The sequence below is a fragment of the Dryas octopetala genome, chromosome 3 (assembly GCF_963921425.1).
Source record: "Dryas octopetala chromosome 3, drDryOcto1.1, whole genome shotgun sequence".
In the NCBI taxonomy this organism is placed as follows: Eukaryota; Viridiplantae; Streptophyta; class Magnoliopsida; order Rosales; family Rosaceae; genus Dryas; species Dryas octopetala.
Genome location: NC_141368.1, coordinates 23,567,748 through 23,588,003, shown reverse-complemented (window position 1 = coordinate 23,588,003; position 20,256 = coordinate 23,567,748). Strand labels below are relative to the sequence as shown.

Genomic DNA, 20,256 nt, shown 5'->3' with positions numbered 1-20,256 from the left:
AACCACATCGAATAAAAACCTATAAGGAACATACATAATTTAACATATCATAGTGGAAGAAAGCTTGCCAAACTTATTACTTAATTCACATGGAAAGACATAATTAAGCTACCTCATATACACAACAATGCAAGTGGCTGATATCTCCTCCATACGGCTAAACTGCTCTATATCTTCACTCAGTACGTGGATTTTCCGAGGCTGACCAAAAACTTCAGGTTCAATTACAAAGTGGATTGTCGCATCCTTCTTCATGCCAGTTTGTGCATACATGCATAACACCTTCAATGTAGGGGGCAGTACTTTCAGGTCCAAAGGTTGTGGCTTGTTTACACTCTTTTGATGCTTATCAGCTTTGGCCTTCAAGGGTTTCTAGGTTCAAAATTAAAAATATGTTAGATGTAGGATTTCATAAATAACATCAAAAATTGCCAAAATCAACACGGTTGACCACAATACCTTAATACCCTTTTTGTTCTCCTCCATAGGCAAAACAAACTGTTTTGGCCAAGCTACAACACAACCTTTCGCTTGGCCCACAGTTTCAAGTTCGCCTCTCACAGGGATGGGAAGCAGTGCATCATCATTAAATGAAGCATAGATTGAAACCCTGAGGTTGTCCTTTCCCAAAGGAATGCCATGGACAGTCGGGTTGTCAACCTGTACCTCAATCAGTGTTGCATGTGCAACAATTTTTTTATCCTCACCTTCCACAACTAACTTGCATTGTTTCCCCTGCACACAAGACACAATTTCAAATTAACTGAAGGCATTTTAACTAAGCATAACTGAAGGCATTTTCACTAAGCATTTTAACTAAGCGTAACTGAAGACATTGTTTAGATGCATATAAAATTTCATTGAATCACCTTAAATATTGATTCCCTCACAAATTCAGAATCCACATCCATGATGTCATCCTCCTTTGGATTGTCATTCAATCCCAACACCTTCTTTGCAGCATTACAACTGGCTTTATCGGATCCATATTCCACGGTGTGTGGAGTTGGGGGAGTGGGAGGAGCAGTCTTTTGTACCGGGACTGGGATATTTGCAGCAGAACCCTTGACATTAGCTAGTATTTCATCCAATGTAGTCACCTTGGCCTGCCAATCAGGGGACCCTGCTGCCATTAACTTGTCTCGCTCATCCATCACAAGTTTGGCCACAATATTTGCTCGCTCCTCCTCCAAAATTTGAGCCGAGATCTTTCTTTTCTCCTCTGCCATTATCTCTGCCTTGATTTTCTCTCGTTCCTCTGCCACTATCTGCGCCACAATCTTCTCTCGCTCCTCCTCTACAATTGCTTTAATTGACTCTCTCACATTCTCTTTCACACTTGTCTTCCTTCGCTTAGGGAGGTGGAAGTATGAATTTGGTGTCACATAACTTCCAACTGCTCTAACCCTGCCACCATGCTCAGGGGTCCCCAAGGCAAGTGTCAAAACATCATTGCTACCAGATGTACTTAATTTCCCCTCCTTCTCTTGTTGCTTCAACTCTTCCTGAAAATGCAATTAAAAAATTGTTAAAAAATAATGAGAAACAAGCAATGATGTGGCTGTTATAAACTGTAGGGTGCCATGAACTAAGTATAAAAATTTAGCGTGCAGACTCACAATCCGATTTGCTAGCTCAGCTGCCTTGGCATCTATGATTTTACCCTCTTTATTTGCACGTGCTTTCATCCAGAGAGTAGCACGATCAACCTCTTCTTGGTCAGAATTCATGTCATTCAACTGCCAAAAGCCATATGGTTTTAGAACTTATAGACGGTGTTACATACCTAAACATCATAACACAAAATCAGCGGATTTAAAAACACATCACTAACCAGTTCTGACTCCAACCCAGCATACCCTTTACGCGACATTCGATGTTGGTACTCGGCCTTTGCACGTCTCTCCTGCTGAACTTCATGAAGTTTCTACAATCCAAACAAGTAACAAATTACTTGCATCAAATAGGAAGATGTGACAGTAATTTAAGGGGATATAATATGTAAAAATCATGAAATTACCAAAAAATTTGGTTCTAGTCTTGACTGCACAAACTCGTCCCAGTCAGCTTTCTCAAGGAAGTTATACTCTGCAGGGGGTTTCTTAAGTTTCTCAAGGTCATCTATAAATGGTAGTACAAAAGCAGTCGTGAGACGGCTCTTGAATTCCCTCCATTTAGCACCCGCTGATTTCATTACCAGCTTTTTGCTTTCCGGCGCTATCTCAAATGCCAACTACATACATAGATGTCCAATATATTAGTTGCTACATTACAAGAAGGGTTACAAAAATAGGTTGCTATAAGTATTTATATGAAAACAAAAAAAGAGCATGATTAAATGTATGCTTACCTCTATTTCTTCCCAAATCTTGTTTTTATATTCATTGTCCACCTTCTTCCATTTAGCGAAGGTAATAGGGATCTTTGTACGTGCTAACACCCCAATGTAAGATTGTAGTTCCGTTGCCACCTTCCCACGAGGCTGACCCTTCTTATTATACTCAACCACCTTCTTAATCTTTAGGATCTTTCGCCTCACAATGCGAGGCATTGTAACGGGTCCTCGTTTGCTCTTCACACTGCTTTCTGATGTAAGTGTCTCCTTAGCACCAGAACTTGAATCCTCAACAGCCTTAGATTGTGTTTGCTTAAAAGTCTTTGCTTTTGTCGGTGTCCTGTTAGCTTTGGCTTTACACCTCTTCTTACCAGCCGGAGATGCCCTCTGTGGAGCCATGGTCTGCAAAAACAAAAGCAATCAACTAATTAAGTATGAACAAGGTTTGACAAATAAGCATAATAACCAATCAAGTAAGAATAAACACAAGCAATACTGAAATAAGGTATAAACACAAGCAACATATATAAAGGTATCAACACAAGTATAAACACAAGATTTTTACCTTTGCTGTAGATCAATACCTTTGACAGCAACCAAAGAAAAAAATATAAACACAACTAGCAAACACTTTATTACATATTAATATTTTAATCCAAATTGAAATAAGTATTAATTTACAAGCTCAAATATGGTAAACATAAACTAATCAATCCATATGCCCTCGCCTCCAGGTCGCACATATTCTGTTCCAGTTTCACCCACTATATCATCAAACGTCTCTACGGGTGGAAGACTAGTGGTGAATGGTTGAAGGTCAAATGTGGTATTTCCCAGCTCATCTTCCCATCTAATGTCATATCTATCTGGGGTTGTTAGTACAACAGACCACCTAGAATCTGCAGGATCTTCCACATAAAACACTTGTTTTACTTGTCTTCCCAAAACAAACTTGTCCGGCTTATGACTCAACCTACTCAAATTGACCAACGTAAATCCAAGTTCATCTATCTTAATGCCATTCTGATTCTCAACCCAATCACACTTGAAAATGGGCAGCCTAAACTTGTAATAGTCTAGTTCCCATATTTCTTGAATCACTCCATAGAAGACCATATCTGTGATGACCGGGTTTTTGTCCTTCGAACTAGCAACCTGCATTGCATCTGCCAGGAGGTAAACACCACTGTTCTGAACAGTTCTTACGTCATCACGACACTTGGTACTAAAATGAACCCCATTAATCTTGTAACTGTTAAACTTCGGAACTTCAACACACGGTCCATCAGCTATCCATCTCAAAGTTTCAGATATGTTATTAGGTGTGACAGAAAGTGCATGATTCACCTGCAAAGATGACCGTCTATATCAAATAAGGTGCACTGTGTATACAGAGAATGTGCTTCATTTTTTTTAAATATGAACTAGTAAAAAAAGTTGAATATATCACCCGTTTTTTTATCCAAGGGATGAAGGTTCGATTGTGCTTTTCTTGCAACCACCTCTTCTTTTTCTTGTTTTTGGGATATTTCTCTTTCAAATATCTCATATGTTCACTATAATAAGAGACATGTATCAATTAACCAGCAGGGGGAAAACAACTATTGAACAATTATAAAATTAATTTTAAAGGGAAATGATTGCTCTTACTCAATAAAAGGTTCAACTTCAACTGTATTTTCTAGTACATAAAGATGGGCCTGCTCCAACTGGTCACGATCAACCCGATGTATAGAAGCACCTGATAGGGGCTTAGTTTCATTGTTAGAGCCAGACTTTTGAGATGACGGGATACCAACTGTACTAACTTCACGCATATGTTTAGAGCAAAACTCTATAGCTTCTTCCGCAATATAACCCTCCGCTATGCAACCCTCGGGACAATGACGATTTCGTACATACCCCTTTAACACCTTCATATATCTTTCGAAGGGGTACATCCATCTAAAATAAACTGGTCCACATAACCTAACTTCTCTCACAAGGTGCACTGTTAAATGAACCATAACATCAAAAAATGATGGTGGAAAATACTTCTCAAGCAAACACAGAGTGACTACTTGATCTTCTTCAAGTTTATCTAGCGTTGATACATCGACAACTTTGCTGCATATAGCATTAAAGAAAAAACATAATCTCGTGATAGCATATCTCACAGGCTTTTCCAACACAGAACGTATGGCCACAGGGAGCAATTGTTGCATGAGGGTATGACAGTCATGAGACTTAAGGCCATGAATCTTTAAATCCTCCATTGATACAAGACTGCTAATATTTGAACCATAGCCTTCAGGGACCTTCATACCCAGAAATGATTTGCACACAGATCGCTTCTCCTCTCTAGACAAATTCCAACTTGCAGCCGGCAAGTGAGTCCGTTTTCCACAAGTGTTAGGTGCCAATTCAGTTCTAACCCCCATGTCCAACAAATCCAAACGAGCTGCAACCCCATCTTTTGTTTTTCCAGGGATGTTCAATAGTGTGCCAATAATACTATCGCACACATTCTTCTCAACATGCATAACATCGATAATATGCCGAACATGAAGAGATTTCCAATACTCAAGCTGAAAGAAAATTGACTTCTTCTTCCAACAAGCTCTAGCTTCACCCTCAACCCCTTTACTCTTGACTTTCCTCTTGCCAAAAGGTGTGAAATTTTCCTTTTCAACCTTTTCAAGTACTTCCTCTCCTGTTAATGGTACAGGAGGTGGTGTTAATTCTTGCAAGTTATTGAAAGCTGCTCTTTGCCTTCGATAAGGATGATGGCGTGACAAGAATCTTCTATGCCCTATGTACGATAATTTATTACCATGTACCAACCTATGAGGTCTTGTTTGTGATCCACAGATTGGACAAGCATTATACCCTTTCACAATGCAGCCAGATAAGTTTCCATAGGCCGGAAAATCGTTGATGGTCCATAGAAGTACAGCTTTAAGGGTGAAGTATTCACAGCTGAACGCATCATACACTCCTGGAACTCCTGCCCATAAAGATTTTAAATCATCAACCAAAGGTGTCAGGTACACATCTATATCATTTCCAGGTTGTTTAGGACCAGAAATTAATAAAGTCAGCATCATGAACTTCCTTTTCATACACAACCATGGAAGAAGATTATAAGTAACTAGTATAACTGGCCAACAGCTGTATTTGCTACTCAAAGAACTATGGGGATTGAAGCCATCAGCTGATATTGCTAGTCTAAGGTTTCTTGGATCTTCTGAGAAGTTTGGCCACTTAAAATCAACTAACTTCCATGATGGGGAATCAGCGGGATGCCGCATCTGTCCATCATTCAGTTTTTTATTAGCATGCCAAGTTAAACTCTCAGCTATTTCACTACATTCGAACATCCTTTTAAACCTTGGGAGAATGGGAAAATACCACAAGACCTTGGCAGGCACCCCCTCCTTCATTTTTGAATCCTTACCAATCTTCCACCTTGGCAGACTACAAGTAGGACAACTGGTTTCATCCTCATTTTCATTTCTGTACAAGATGCAATCATTAGGACATGCATGTATTTTCTCATAATCCATTCCCAATGCACACAGAGCCTTCTTTGCCTCATACATGGATATGGGTAGCTTATTACCTTCTGGAAGCAAATCCCCAAAAGCAATAAGGTAATCAGAGAAACCTGCATCACTCAATCCATGCTTTGCCTTCAAATTATACAACCTCACTAGTGCAGATAGCTTAGTGTGTTTTGTACAACCAGGATACAAAGGTGTATCTCCATCCCCAATAACATTCAAAAAATCTTGAGCTGCGTCATCTGAAAAATAGTTTGCCTTATCACTTTCCATCTCCACTGTTTCAGAGAGAAATGAACGTTCTACTTCAGTTTGCTCTTTCTCTCTAACTGTATTTGTAGCTGACCTAGAAGGTTCTCCATGCCATATCCATTGTTGGTAACTTTTATCAACACCATTATAATATAAATGTTCCCTTACAACTCCAACACCAAACTGCTTCACATTGCCACACTTCGTGCAATGACAATGAATCAGGTTTGGGTTTCTAGTATTTTCTAATGAAAACTTGAAGAATGCTTCCATCCCTAATTCATATGCCCTCGACCTTCTATCAGCAAACATCCATGACTTATCCATCTAACAATTTCAAATTTCACAAAAAATTAAAGCAAACTTGTCATTCATTGCAAGTAAAATTCAATATATTCAGTTACCCTAATATTATCCAAACAATTTCAGTTAAAAAAATATCACAAAATCACACAAGGACAAGTGAGAATGTAGGCATGCAAGAGGAGTGTTGCTGTCAGAGTTTCAGATTTTCAGGTCTGACTTGGGTATTCCACGAAAACTACATTCAAGGTCGGAATATGGTGATTTTTGTCTTCAAATGACCATTAGGATGTGAACTTGTGACTCACAAAAAATCAGCTTATGACTCCTTACCAAATGATACAGTTTTCTAAAAGTATACAGTAAGGTCAAAGACTACCAAAATCAAACAAAAGTAAACAGTAAGGTCAGAACCTTTAATATTCTTGCCAATGCCAAACATTCAAACATACTCAAATGCATTACCACAAGAGTTTCACAGGGTTCACAAATAAGTTCAAGTCTTCTTACCTCGCTGTGAGCCTTGGTTTTGAAAGATAGTCAGTAGCGCTTTCCACGTACACTTATAATGGATAAAAAACTAGATGATTTCTCACATCTACAAACACAAATGACTTAATTTAGAAACAATAAACAAGAGAAATACTTCAAAATAAATACAAACTAAATTTAAAAATTAAATGAACTATGATATTAGTCATATTAGTCCATTACCAATCAAGAGTTTCAGTATCCTTGGGAATTATCCAAACTTAGTGAATAGCATTCAGTCACATATACAAAGGAAACTAGAACAGTTCTAGCTAACCAATTAGAATTCCATTTCCTTCCATACCTAAAGATCCAAGTTCAGTAAATAACCCATATTATAACCAATTTTTATATCTCAAATAAAAACGGAACTACAATCAGAAACTCACGCCATGAGACTCTATCACTCATACTGCATCAACCCTATCGATGGAAACTTGATTTCAACCCAGAAATGCAAACTAAATATACGCAACCTAGTGAGAAAATAAAGCATGCATTCAGTAAAATCTAAATTCTAACTTTTCCCCCTCCAATTCCGCAGCAACCAAACAACCTTTTACAGCCCATGAAAACTTGATTCTGAGCCTCATAAAAATATATGATGGACGCAACAAAACAACTCATTTTCAAAAAGAAAACAAAAATAGTACATTATTAGTAAGCAACAATGATGTACAAATAACTATGTTGAAAGTATAAAAAGATATGCTCTTTCTCTTATAAGGATGTCCTACCCACCCTTTAAGAAATGTATATCCTACCCACCCCAATAAAAAGAAGAAAGAAAGAAACTTTTCTCAAATTATCCACTGGTTCAGAAGTCCAAGTTAAAAAACTGGTCTGATCTTACTGCAGTATACACAAATCTCATGGGAAAGACTCCTCATTTGATCACATCAATGCCAAATTGATTTTTTATACCGATAAGCATTACATGATTACAACCATCTATCATAAAGTAACTTCGTAAAATTTGTCAACATGATTTCTCTATGGGGTCTCTTAAATTCTTCATGTGTCCCAGGCTTGCATGCTTCTTTATATTTTCTAATAACTTCTACTGTTTATAAAGAAAAAATTAAGGTCAACAAATTTCTAATCCAAGTAGCAACAAATGACAAATTTAAACCTGAATACAGTGGACAAGAGCAGAATTCTCATCACTTGGATTAAGGCCTTCGACAGTAGAAATAGTTCTTGCCCATTTCAAGCTTAGTAACTTTATTTGTCAAATGTTGGGATGGGAATAAATTAAGGTTGGCAAATAGGGTTTGAACCCTTAAAGAAAACATCTTCAATATGCAGAATCATTGACTTAGCTTCATTACTTTTAAGGTTTCTTGCAAAAACAATTTACTAGCAATGAATAGAAGTAGAAAAGGAAAACCAAAACGAAGATAACTATGACTATAACCTAAGGTAAGAGATATGAAAAACCTGCTGTGTAGCACTCTATGTAGGCCCTTAAGAGCACCCTAATAACCACTGGCCGAGCTACCCTTGCACCCAGCCTAAACTTTCTGCTCCGAATCCAGCTCAAGTTGTCGACGGTGAACTCATATCTCCAATCGTGGCATACCCATCTCTCAGAGTGACATTCACATCCCCAGTGAGCAAGGGTCGCTTCCCAGTTCTCTCCTTCAAGACGGTGACACAAATTAAGAAAGGGATCCGACGGTGAGACAGAGCGATTGGCGAGAGAGAGCAAACGGAGAGAGAAAGAGAGATAGTGGTTGGATCTGGATGAGGGACTGAGGGTTAGGTTTAGTGTCCCCACGCGACGGTGACTCGGTGGCGAGAAGGAGAAGATGCGACGAGAGAGGCGAGAAAGAGAGAGAGGCGAGATCGATGGGTGGCTTATCTTTCAGATCTCTCACATGGTCGGGCTTGTGAGGTCGCTTGGAGGTCAGGTGGGTGCGCTTGGAGCAGATGATGGCTTATCTCTCAGATCTCTTCTGGTTTTGGCAATGTTTGTTGCTGGGTGTATGACTTAGGGGTGGGAACGATGAACATTGAGAGGGAAACATATCGGAGGGAAACAAGAGTACACAACAAAACTTTTTTAATGAAGTTACTGTAGACCGGTTTTTCCATTTTGTTTCGCTTACACAATGGTCACAACTTAAAACCATTGTGTAGGCCAAACCAAAAAATCTACCCCTCTCAAAACCATTGGATTTCATTCATAAATACAACAGTTTTTTTAAAACCGTTATCTGTAAAAACTACACAACAGTTTTAAAACAACCGTTGTGTAGATAGTGTCGTCTATTTATATTATTGTAGTAGTGACATAGACTAGTGAAAGTTGCTATTTCAATTTCTGAATTGCGTCTTTGGCATCATGAGCCGCCTTATTTTATTCAAAATGTTTTGCTTGAGGACTTATGTAATTCTCATTTGAGTTATTGAAGTTTGTTTCCTTTCAAAAAAGGAAGAGTACAATTGTACAAAATATGAAAGTATTGTTTTAAAAATTGGAGAAGCTCGATCGATCTCTTCAGTAGCTTAAATTGAAGCCATACTTCCCAGATTTATTACTTGAAAGACCTAATTAATAACTCTACGTTTAAAAACAAAATGTACAGACTTATAGCTTTGTATGCACTCAAATCAAGCAACATTTAGCAAGAAAGAGTGGAGTGCACTTATCACCAGACCACTACAATTTTGTTTTCACTTGTAAACCCACCACCAAATATTATCTGTTCTGCAGTCTCATATCTCTTCAGTTGATTCCTCTTTCCCTTCAACTTTTTTGTACACAAAGCCCATTGCAATAACCACATAAACACACAAATTCAAAGCACTCAGCCCTGCAAGTACCCAATAGTAGTAATCAAGGTGTGCACGATTCAAATTGTCACCCAACCACTCCCCACCAGACTTTGAGCTAATAGCCTGCACCACAGAAATAACACCGTTGCTAATGAAGCTTCCCACGCCTACAATACTAATATATGCTGCTGCCCCCAAACTCCTCATTGCCTCTGGCATTTGATCATAGAACAATTCTTGAAGTCCGACAATTGTGAATGTGTCTGATAAGCCACAAATTATGTACTGTGGGAGTAACCACCACACTCTCATTGGTACAATTGCTTTGGGGTTGTCAATGAGATCATGTTGTTTTGCAACACTGACCCTTTTTGTTTCCACTAGAGCTGACACAACCATGTTGAGTATGGAGAGGAATAGGCCAAAGCCAATTCGTTGTAGGACGGTTATGCCCGAGGGGTGTCCGGTGAGCTTCCGGCCTAACGGGACAAGAATCCGGTCATAGATTGGGACGGCGATTAGGATTGTGACGCCGACGAGGCATTGAAGAGATGCCGGGGGAAGCTGAAAGTGGGGTCCGATGGATCGGATCATTATAGAACCTTGCTTAATGAAGTAGGTGTGGAGTTGGGATTGAACTACAGTGAACATTAGGCAACTCAACCATATGGGGACAAGACGGAGGACCAGCTTCACTTCTTCCACTTGATTTAGAGAACAAAGCCTCCAAGGGTTCTTGACTTTGCTTGATGCATCGAGGTTGTCAATGATCATTGCTTTGTCCAATAACCTGCATGTAGTTTAATTTCAAATAAGCATTTCTATAATTAATTATATTCACCCAAAGAAAATAATAATATAAGAGATCATATATTGTCATTTTATCGGTATTGTCTAGGATCATTACCATTCTTAAAAAATAAAAAAAATCATTTAAAACGTTTTTTGACATATGACATCAACTATATTCTGTAATGCGATATTCGATTTGAATTTTGTTCCATACATTAAAATTCATTTCCAAATGAACAAAACCAATAAATTGATTTACAAGCAAAATAAACTCAACTTTCGTTTGTCACTAGGCTCAAGCGTATGGAGGAGGATCTTGTGGTTGGGGAGTTTTTGGAAAAAGCTAAGGGTTTGGTCTCATTTTCTGTAGTTAGTTGTGCTTTTATTCCTAGATCTCGCAATGGGATTTTGCCCAATTTGCTTTGAAGTTGTGGCTCTATGTCCAGATGGGTGAGTGGGACTCCTTTGTGGCTACAACCTCATTTACTGGCTGATTGTATTTAAGTTTTGCTTAAATAAAGTTTCTATTGATTTAAAAAAGAAAAAAAAGAAAAAAAAACAAGAAAAAAGAAAAAAGGAAATTGCTAATGGATGAAATTTCTACATAGTAGCTAGCTAGTGGGGTCAATTGCCCCAATGGCTTCTTTTCAATTCAAATTTTCTAACTTTTTTAATTTCTCTTATTAAATAGACTTCATGGTCCACAAAGACAAATTCCTGACTTTGTTGTTGAATGTGTGGTATTCGATCATATGAACATCTAATTAATGCCTCTCCGAATTTGGTTGATAATGACGAAAAGGAGTTATGACTTATGACCCAGTACACTATCCACTTTTGCTTTCCCGCAAGGTGACATAGCCATGGCCCCTACTACGGTTACCACTCAAAATCGACCCTTAATAATACGACTCAAGTTGACCTAATTATTGTGTTTTCTTCCTCATGTAAGTCCAACTCCAACCACTAGCAAAACTGGGCAGGGAGCTGCCACCCTTGACTTGATCGAGGCATGCCCGCCACGTGGACTTACTTGTAATTGACTTTCTTCTTTTTTTTGGTCGACTTGTAACTGACTCAATTAAGGTTGTTTTGGTAGGACTCCATTCAATTGAAGTAAAGTAATACATAGTAGACAATTTCAGTTCAAGTATTTGTTGAAAGTGACGTGTACCTGAATTGTTTAGTCCGAGCCAAAGTTCTATGCTTGGATTGAACTCCCATATGGGCCCCACTGCCCTCATCTCCGTAGTAGACATCCCAAGTATGTGTCTCTGTCACGCGCCACTTCCGTGCGGCTGCCACAAACACTTGTGCCACCGCGGTGTAGGGGCTCCCCGGCGGAGCTTCCTTCCGATATCTCTTGGCCCCTAGCAAAAATAATAAGAGGCCCGCCCCTATTACCCCCACCAACACACCAAAGCCAACAACCCAACTTACGTTGTCCTGCATTATATATGGCATATTTTTTATTAAATTTTTAGAGTTTGGTATATCCTTATCTCATAAAACCTACTAAAATAAGTTCATATGTTGTAATTGTGGCATGCATAGATAATCAAATGTTTAAATAAAATAAAATAAAGCTGTTTTGGTCGGTCAATCGGTCAAGCTATTAATCAGTGGAACGATAATATATAGTTTGACTGATTGATATCCAAATTTACATGACATTAAATTTTAATATTTAAAATGACAAAAAAAAATTGAATTTAGTATGTAATATCAATATATTAATTCATATATAATGTAAATAGATATAGGTTTGATAATATATTGAAGATAAAAGGCATAATAGGCAAAATTTGAAGGAAATGATGTGTTACCTGAATATAGATGACCACTAGTGAGGCAACACTGGCGGAAATTACTATTGCTAAATACCACCAATTGAAGAATGAGCTCTTGGCCTCTTTCTCTTGTGGGGAGTTCTCATCAAACTGATCTGCCGCGAAGGTTTGGACGCAAGGCTTGTGCCCACCTTCCCCAACCGCTAGAGTGTATAGCGCCACGAAAAACACTGCTTTGCGGTAATGGATAGGAATAACGGACACAGATAAGCATAGTACAACCATTCCCTGCAGTCATAACTCATGATGTACACACCATATATTAGCTACAGCTCATTAAGCCCATTTCCTTGACTACAACTGTTGTACACAACATTTCTTTCACATTCAATCATTCACGTATTCATCATTGAGAAAGTAAAGTATAAGAGCTAATTAACTAGATCTAAAATCAATTGACAATGAGTAAAAATGGATTCTATACAACGGTTATACCAAAGTTTCTTGTGAAAGCAGATGAGAAAATTAATTTACCATGAAATAAATGGTGGTGGAGAAAATGATTGTCTTGAAGCGTCCGAGATATGAATCGGCAACTATGGCCCCAAGCAGAGGGAAGAGAGATGACACACCAACCCACATGTTGACGTTTTTCGCGGCGGTGGCCATGGGCTGGTGGAGGTCATTTGTGAGGTACATGATGAGGTTAGCAGCTAAGCCAGTGTAAGCAAACCTCTCTGCCACCTCTACAACTGCGGGAGTACATTTCAAAATTAACATAGAACCAAAAATCAACAACAATACCAAGTAATTAAGTAACTGAGTCTTTTTAATTAAGTGTTTGAAAAGCTTACAGATGATGAAAATGGCGGCCCTCCAGCCACCTGTAGAGGGTTTTTGGTGGGTGGTGGTGCATAACTGGTTCTGAAGGCCATTTTCTTTCATGGTTTTGGCTAGAGAGAGAGAGACAGAGAGACAGAGAGATAGAGCTGGCGTGAAACTTTGGATATATAATTATGTCATGAAATGTTGAGGGGATTTCATGGGTTCTTCACCATATATATATATATATATATATATATATAAGGTGAATACAAAAACTTTCCTCTCCAATAGTGATAAGTATGAGTTGGTATTCTCATTTAATAAAATCATAACATTTATATTTTTTATCCCTTATTCCTGTTAATGAAAAATTTTCTGGAGTGGATATATTGATGACCTTTTGTAGACTTTGGCCTTGATGTTCACTAGCTAGTGGTTTCACTCCTAACATCTTATGTTTGATAATATTTAAAGAATTTAATAAATTGAAAATTTACTACGTCATTTGAGAAAGGATTAATTAATTAATTAATTAATTATGTTTTTTTTACCTAAATAAATTTATTCAAAATATGTATGTCGGCAAAGTAGTGTACAAGGTCTATAAAAATATAAGTGTGGAAGAATATTCATAACATTTTTTAAGTGTGCAAGGGACGTTTAAATTTTTTTTTTATGTGTTTAAAAATATGGTTAATTATACTTTGCACCCTTGTTGTTTTGGTCAAATAACACATTGGTACCTGACTTTCAAAACGTATATATCAGTGTTAAATCAAACTTTCAATTCTTTGTAATATTGTCCCTTCGTTTCAGGTCAATTGTTAAGTACGTGTGCTTATGTTGCAGACGTCTGCCATTCTTTTTGTTGACATGGCCTTTCGCCATAGATTTCACTAGGGTATTGAGAATTGAGATTGCAATTGAGAGGCCAAGAATGAGACTAGTTTTTTTGTTTTATTGTGCTTTGTTGAATTATTTTCTTAGAAAAAAATAAACAATTATCTCATTCTAAGTATACTCGCAAGTGCACGAATCGCATCAGTAGCAAAGCGTACAAGCACGAGGTCGATCCCACCGGGAATGGTTAATAAACAACAAATCAATGCAATTAATCACTAGAATAACTAAATGGGGGGTTTTGAAAGATGGAAACACACGCACACATCACCACACGCACACATCACCACACGCACACACCCTTTATTCTATCTTGCAATGTTAAGTTTTCAGTTTCAAATCAGATAAGCATGCAATAACCATCCAAGGCTAATGACAGTTAATTTGAACACAACATATTAAAGTTTGACTGCTAAAAAGGTTTGGCTAGTTACTTTCTCGCAATTGTTCTCCTAATGCATAAACTAAGAGCTTCTTGGGCCTTCCTTAGCCAGTTAACCTACATGTTCCCTAGTTCAAGCTAAGGTAGCTGTTACCCATGTAGGAGTCATTAAGTTTTATGAGAACGTCAAACATGCACAACATATAATCTTTGACTATTTCCTTATAGAGGTCGCCCAACCCCACTACCAAGAATAATCCCTTATTCCCTTGTTACTTGTGGTTTAGTGTCTTTGATTATTTCACAGCTAAATCTAACAAATAAACTAGATGCAATTACCCTAAGGTGGCCAGTCAAAGGATGCAAACAACTAGTGACGGGTTCTAATAGATAGTGAAAATTTAATACATGCAAACATCAAACTAACAGACCAAGAGACGGATAAACGATTTGTCAGAACATGCAAATCCATTAATCGACCTACGACTAACATGCAAGATAGAATAACTAACCTACATACTTAAATTAAATAAATAAAAATAGCAACAATAATAATGAAATCTCAATTCATGCTTAATAATAAAATCAGAAACGCAAAGTTAACGAAATTAAATGCATGCACAAATTGAAATCAGAACCACAACTAAACTAGATTGAAGAATATAAACTAACTAGAATCTGAAACATGCATTAAAGAAAACCAAAGCTTTAAACTAATTAAATCCAGCAACTCAATTAAATAAATTCAGAATTATAACCTAGATAAATTTAGAAACATAAACCAACATAAAATCAGAATTCTAGAAGGAAAAAGAAAACAAAATCAGAGATGCAAACACAAGGGTGGCTGCGGCAAGGAGGGAAGAATAAGGAGGCACCTAGCAAGCAATTGGCTCACGGCTATGGTGAGCTAGGGCTTGCGGCAAGGGGCTGGTTCCTTCTCCCTCTCACTTGTCACGCCACCTTCTCTCTAAGTCCCTCTGAATTCAGCTCCCTCTCTCACTTTTATTTTCTGAAAACTAAAACCTAAAACAGAAAAATAAACTAGGAACTAGGAGAATTCGGCTGGTGCAAAAAGTGTGAAGTCAGGTCCTTAGGGTTCTGAATTAAGGGGATATATATAGAGGTGCAATCCTTGAGAGGCAAGGAAGAGGTGACATGCGGCTGCTAGGGTTTCTTCTCCTTGTGGCTTGCGGCAAGGGCTTGTCCTCTTGGGCTTAAGTGGCGCATGCAAATCAGCTAGGCCTCCCTCCTTGCGCATGGGCTGCTGGTCTTGGACCTTGATGTGCATTGGGCTCACATGTGTTGGGCTGAAGTGGCTTGCACAAGATGGGCTAGGGTTTCATTCCATGGGCTTCCACCTTGGGCTTGCATCTTGGGCTTGCGCATGGGCTCCTTAATTGGCTGCTAGGGTTTGTATGGCATGTATGTGCATGCATGGGCTGCCATCTTGCTCCTTACGCATGGACTTTGGGCTGCTAGGGTTTGGGCCCATGCATGTGCATGCATGGCCCATCTTGGGTTCGACATCCCTTAGGCCCATGGGCCCTTGACTTCTGACTTCCCATTTTGCCCCTCATTTCCATTTGAATTCAAATTCATTTCTTCCCTCCATTCATTTCCATGGATGTCCACCATGTAAGACCCCGTATTTTTCAAGGAGTTATTTTAAATATTTTGCGAATTATTTTAAGCATTTTGGGAATTTATTTGGAAATTTAAAAGGTTTTGGTTTCATTTTTAATTTTTGTTTTAAATTGGGTTTGACCCAAAAGTTGACTTTTAAAACTAATGGACTTTCGTCTTTGACTTTGGGCACGTTGGAAAGGTCTTGAGTCCACGAGTTCGTAGACACGCGGCACGCGTCAAACGGAGTTACGGTTTGAAAGATACAGACATGTGAAGTGAATGGCAAACTTGTAATTTTTACGAAAGTGGGTTTTAGAAACGCAAAAAGTCAGACATCTCTCTCTCTCTCTCTCTCTCTCTCTCTCTCTCTCTCTCTCTCTCTCTCTCTCTCTCTCTCTCTCTCTCTCTCTCTCTCCCCCCCGCGCATCTGTCTGTCTCTCACCCCTCACCCTCGCCGCCCTTGTCCCCGGCGCGTGGCGGCGCGTCCGGCGGCGGCTGGGCTGGGTGTTTAGCCCACAGTGCTCGCCTCCCTTCCCTCTCTATCCCTGTGGCCTCCATTTTTCCGGCCGATCACCCACGACGAAGGAACGACGTGGAACAACCGAGCTTCCCCTCGTCGACGATCTGCATTTTCCGGCCAAATCGCGGCGTCGGACCACCTGGGTTCTCTTCCCCATGCCACGGCGAGTCTTCCCGTGCATTTCTCTCACCCCGGTGACTCTCCACGACGGCGATTCGACGCCACCTTGTTGCGGCTGCTCCGACGCTTTTTCGGCGAACCTGGCGGTGTTTTCTGTCGAGTGAGGTATTATTCTTCATCCTCTCGACATACTCTTCATGTCTGTGTACTTTGTTTGGGCCATTTGTGATTCGAATCCAATTTCCCTAATTTGCAGCCACGGTCACTGTAGCTCCGCCTTGTGTGGCGGCGAGTTGGTGGTTATTTGTTGCGTTTCTGCCTCTTCGGAAGTCCCATAAGTCAATTTCATTGTCTAGTGACGCTTTGGGTGAGTTTCTGTGAATTTGTGTGTTGTTTGGGGCGGGGCAGCCACCGTGTGTGGTGGCGGCCGCCCGTTTCGGTCGTTCAGTGGCCCAATTGTGTTTCTGAATTGTATTTATTGATTTTCTGGTCTTAATAGGTACACGGGCTCGGGAAATCTCACTCCCGATGCCGTTATGCTGCCGGATTGGAGATCCGAGCAAAGGAGCCAAGAAGGGCATTTTGGTCTTTCCGCGTGGTTAGACTGTGAGTGAAATTTATCAGTTTTTAAAGTAGAGTACTGTTATTGAATGATCTGTTTTGTGTGTTTGTTGCTTTATGTTAGGAAGACTAAGTGTAGGATTTGGATTATGAGAATGATTTGATGAGGATTTGAGGCTAGGGTATTATTTAGGAATGATAGGGTTGCCCGAGAATAATTGCTGGATTAGGGAAGAAATACTTATTATCGAGGATTAATGAAAATGATTAGGTAATTATCTTACAGAATAATCAAGTTACTTTTGAGGAAGCATTTGGTATGATTTGAGTAACAAACAAGTGAAAGGTCATGAGCAAGAATCAATTTCGGAAGGGATTACTTGATTCGGCATAGCTCGGAGTAAACTGAGAGTAAACGTTTAAAGAATAAATTGTCTGACAACAAGTGTTGATGATGATGCATATGTAGAGATGAATCTGAGGAGAAATACATGAGGCATTTATACATTGTGATACAAGGATGGTTATGAGATGGTTCTGAGAATGTTGTGATTGAGGTTGTGTGAGAATCCCTGCCTGCTTGTGTATAGATTCGCTCTGCACGAGAAGTGGCGAGCATCCTGCCTGCTCGTGCATTGATTCGCTCTGCACGAGAAGTGGCGAGCATCCTGCCTGCTCGTGCATTGATTCGCTCTGCACGAGAAGTGGTGAGCATTCCTACCTGCTCGTGTATAGATTCGCTCTGCACGAGAAGTGGCGAGCATACCTGCCTGCCTGTGCATCGATCCGCTCTGCACGGGAAGTGGCGAGCGATTTACAGTTTGTGGAGTGAGGTTTTGGTTGTGAAGTATAAATTGTTCTTCAGAGGTCGATTTACAATTTTGAGGGGATTGAAAAATGGATCTGAAGGAAGAGATTTTGAAGTTAGTTTGAAAGCTAGAGGATTTCAAAAAGCGACGTGAGTGAAATTAGATAGTCTATTTCGTTGCTTTGTGTGCTTGTGTGCATTTGTTTTGCTAGGATTTGGTTTGGCTAGGACTTGGTAAAGTGTAGGCTTGAATCTCGAGGATGGACAATGATGAATTGATTGTGCATTGAGGTTATGAGTTAGGATGTGAATGATTAGAGATTGAGGTTAATAGTTGACGATTAGGCATTTGATTTGCCGAATTGATTATTATTTATTGATGGGATTTAAGATGTGAATTTGAGAAATTATGTTTATTTTGATACTTGGATGATTTGTTGATGAATTTGTGATGTGATTGAGTAATTATGGATACTCTTGTGGATTATTTTGAGTATGAAAATTGAGGATATTATTGAGGTTAATTATTTCGTTATTTCACTCATACGAGCTCTAGTGAGCTTACCGGGTTATTTGTTTGAATGACCCGGTGTACCATGGATATGGTGCAGTGTGGTTGTTGGTGTTTTGCAGGTTAAGCAGGCTGAGGAAATAGTGAGGAGAAGACGAGACAGTGGGACTCATTTGATTTTGATTTAACTGATTTTATACAGTGATTTTACATAAATGATTTTGGGCTCACACTCTGATTTATTTAACGTATTTATTTATTATGTTAAGTGCATGACTCATTCTTTGAAAAGAGGTTTAAAGGACAAAGTTTCAGTGTATTTTTGGGCCCTAGGATCGGAGCGTTACAGATCACCTTCTGGAAGCTTCTAGAACCTTGACTTTGTAGAGTTGACTTTGACCAACATTTCCTGGTGCAACTAGGATTCCTTGAAAATGAGAGATTCCTTATCCATTTCGACTTCTTGTAATGACCATATTGCCCCTGGGGTCTCCTAGTGTCATTAGGACTCCTTTCCCTAGTTGGGTTAGGTTTCCTAGTTCAACTAGGATTTCCTGTTCGAATCAGGATTTCACATTTCTGGCTCCGCAATGATAGTTCTGGACTTGATGTTTCCTAGTGTGACTAGGAATCCTCATTCGACTAGGATTTCTGCACTTTTCCTGGTTTGACCAGGATTTCACTCGTTTTCTTAATTTGACCAGGAAATGTCCCAAAATGGCTCCATTTGCTTCTTTTTCTCATTTCTGCTTCATTTGACCTAAAAACACAAAAACAAGACAAGAATTACAAAATATCGAGTTCTAACACTCTAGGTTAAGGAATTAGTATCATAAAGTGATGCAAATGCACACTCATCATGCTTTTGTGGAGATTGTGAAGACAGAACCACTACATGTGATTGTGCACTCTCCGCCAATGGCCTTAAGAGTGGAGAGGTCCATAACGTCATCCTCGTCGCATTGTGAGGTTTGAAGAACAAGGCATGTCATCTGCACGCCTTGTTCATAATATCCTCAAATTAAGAGCTCAAGATTCGACTCGAACGACAATATCTCAAACTTGATAGAGTGGGAGTTACAGAAATTTGCCAAGTCAAGTTGTTGGAGGAAACGAAGAAAAGGAGCAACTGGTTGAAAGCTAGAAACATCTCGTTGATCAGGTTAAACTCGATGTGGACAGAGTTGAGCCAGACTAGATAGGTAATCCCAACCAAAAATGAATCGATGAAATTTTTGTGAGAATGCTCAATGGCTTGGAGGTGTTGAAGGGTGAGAATGGATGGCATAAATTTAAAAGGAGCTGTGGTGCCAAAAGAGCAATTTGAGATTGTAGAGGAGTTGGATGAAGGAAAAAAACAGTGTGAATTTGTAGTGGAATGCCACATCAACAAAATAAATTGAGCCAACATCTACAACATAAGTGCTTATCGGTTGACTTGACGGTTAACTTAAAGAAGGGACAACATTTGAATTATTTGAAAGTTTGGGTTTAATATTGATATGTTTTGAAAGTCATGAACCAGTGTGTTATTTGACACAAACAACGGGGGTGCAAATTGTAATTGATCCTTAAAAAGATATCCATCAAGTAGTGTTGAAAAATCTTTCGAGTAGTGTTTGAACCACCCTCAAATACTACTCGACCAATTTTGAACATTACTAATAAGTGATC

The 20,256-nt window shown here is 39.1% G+C and overlaps 2 protein-coding genes across 2 annotated transcripts; both read right to left on the bottom strand.

Moving 5' to 3' along the window:
• Positions 1 to 3,040: 3,040 nt before the first annotated feature.
• Positions 3,041 to 5,895, bottom strand: LOC147291896 (uncharacterized). The gene is made up of 3 exons (XM_086236057.1): positions 3,986 to 5,895; positions 3,786 to 3,891; positions 3,041 to 3,682 (listed from the first exon to the last, which is right to left on the bottom strand). The coding sequence occupies exons 1-3, from the start codon at positions 5,878 to 5,880 to the stop codon at positions 3,041 to 3,043; spliced, it is 2,643 nt and encodes an 880-aa protein (XP_086092183.1). The 5' UTR covers positions 5,881 to 5,895.
• A 3,789-nt stretch (positions 5,896 to 9,684) lies between these two features.
• LOC147291895 (protein NRT1/ PTR FAMILY 5.4-like) lies at positions 9,685 to 13,277 on the bottom strand. Its single transcript, XM_086236056.1, has 5 exons — positions 13,181 to 13,277; positions 12,861 to 13,078; positions 12,363 to 12,614; positions 11,711 to 11,982; positions 9,685 to 10,534 (listed from the first exon to the last, which is right to left on the bottom strand). Exons 1-5 carry the CDS (start codon positions 13,269 to 13,271, stop codon positions 9,685 to 9,687), a joined length of 1,683 nt encoding a protein of 560 aa, XP_086092182.1. The 5' UTR covers positions 13,272 to 13,277.
• Positions 13,278 to 20,256: the final 6,979 nt, after the last annotated feature.

What these genes read in the sequence shown, in the direction of transcription:
- LOC147291896 (XM_086236057.1), bottom strand. Translation starts at nt 5,880, where the DNA reads ATGGATTATGAGAAAATACATGCATGTCCTAATGATTGCATCTTGTAC. An exon ending in GAAGTTGAACCTTTTATTGA is followed by an intron (nt 3,892 to 3,985) that starts GTAAGAGCAATC and finishes CTCTTATTATAG; the next exon opens with TGAACATATGAGATATTTGA. An exon ending in TCCCTTGGATAAAAAAACGG is followed by an intron (nt 3,683 to 3,785) that starts GTGATATATTCA and finishes TCATCTTTGCAG; the next exon opens with GTGAATCATGCACTTTCTGT.
- LOC147291895 (XM_086236056.1), bottom strand. Translation starts at nt 13,271, where the DNA reads ATGAAAGAAAATGGCCTTCAGAACCAGTTATGCACCACCACCCACCAA. An exon ending in GGCCGCCATTTTCATCATCT is followed by an intron (nt 13,079 to 13,180) that starts GTAAGCTTTTCA and finishes GTACTCCCGCAG; the next exon opens with TTGTAGAGGTGGCAGAGAGG. An exon ending in TAGTGGTCATCTATATTCAG is followed by an intron (nt 11,983 to 12,362) that starts GTAACACATCAT and finishes TATATAATGCAG; the next exon opens with GACAACGTAAGTTGGGTTGT.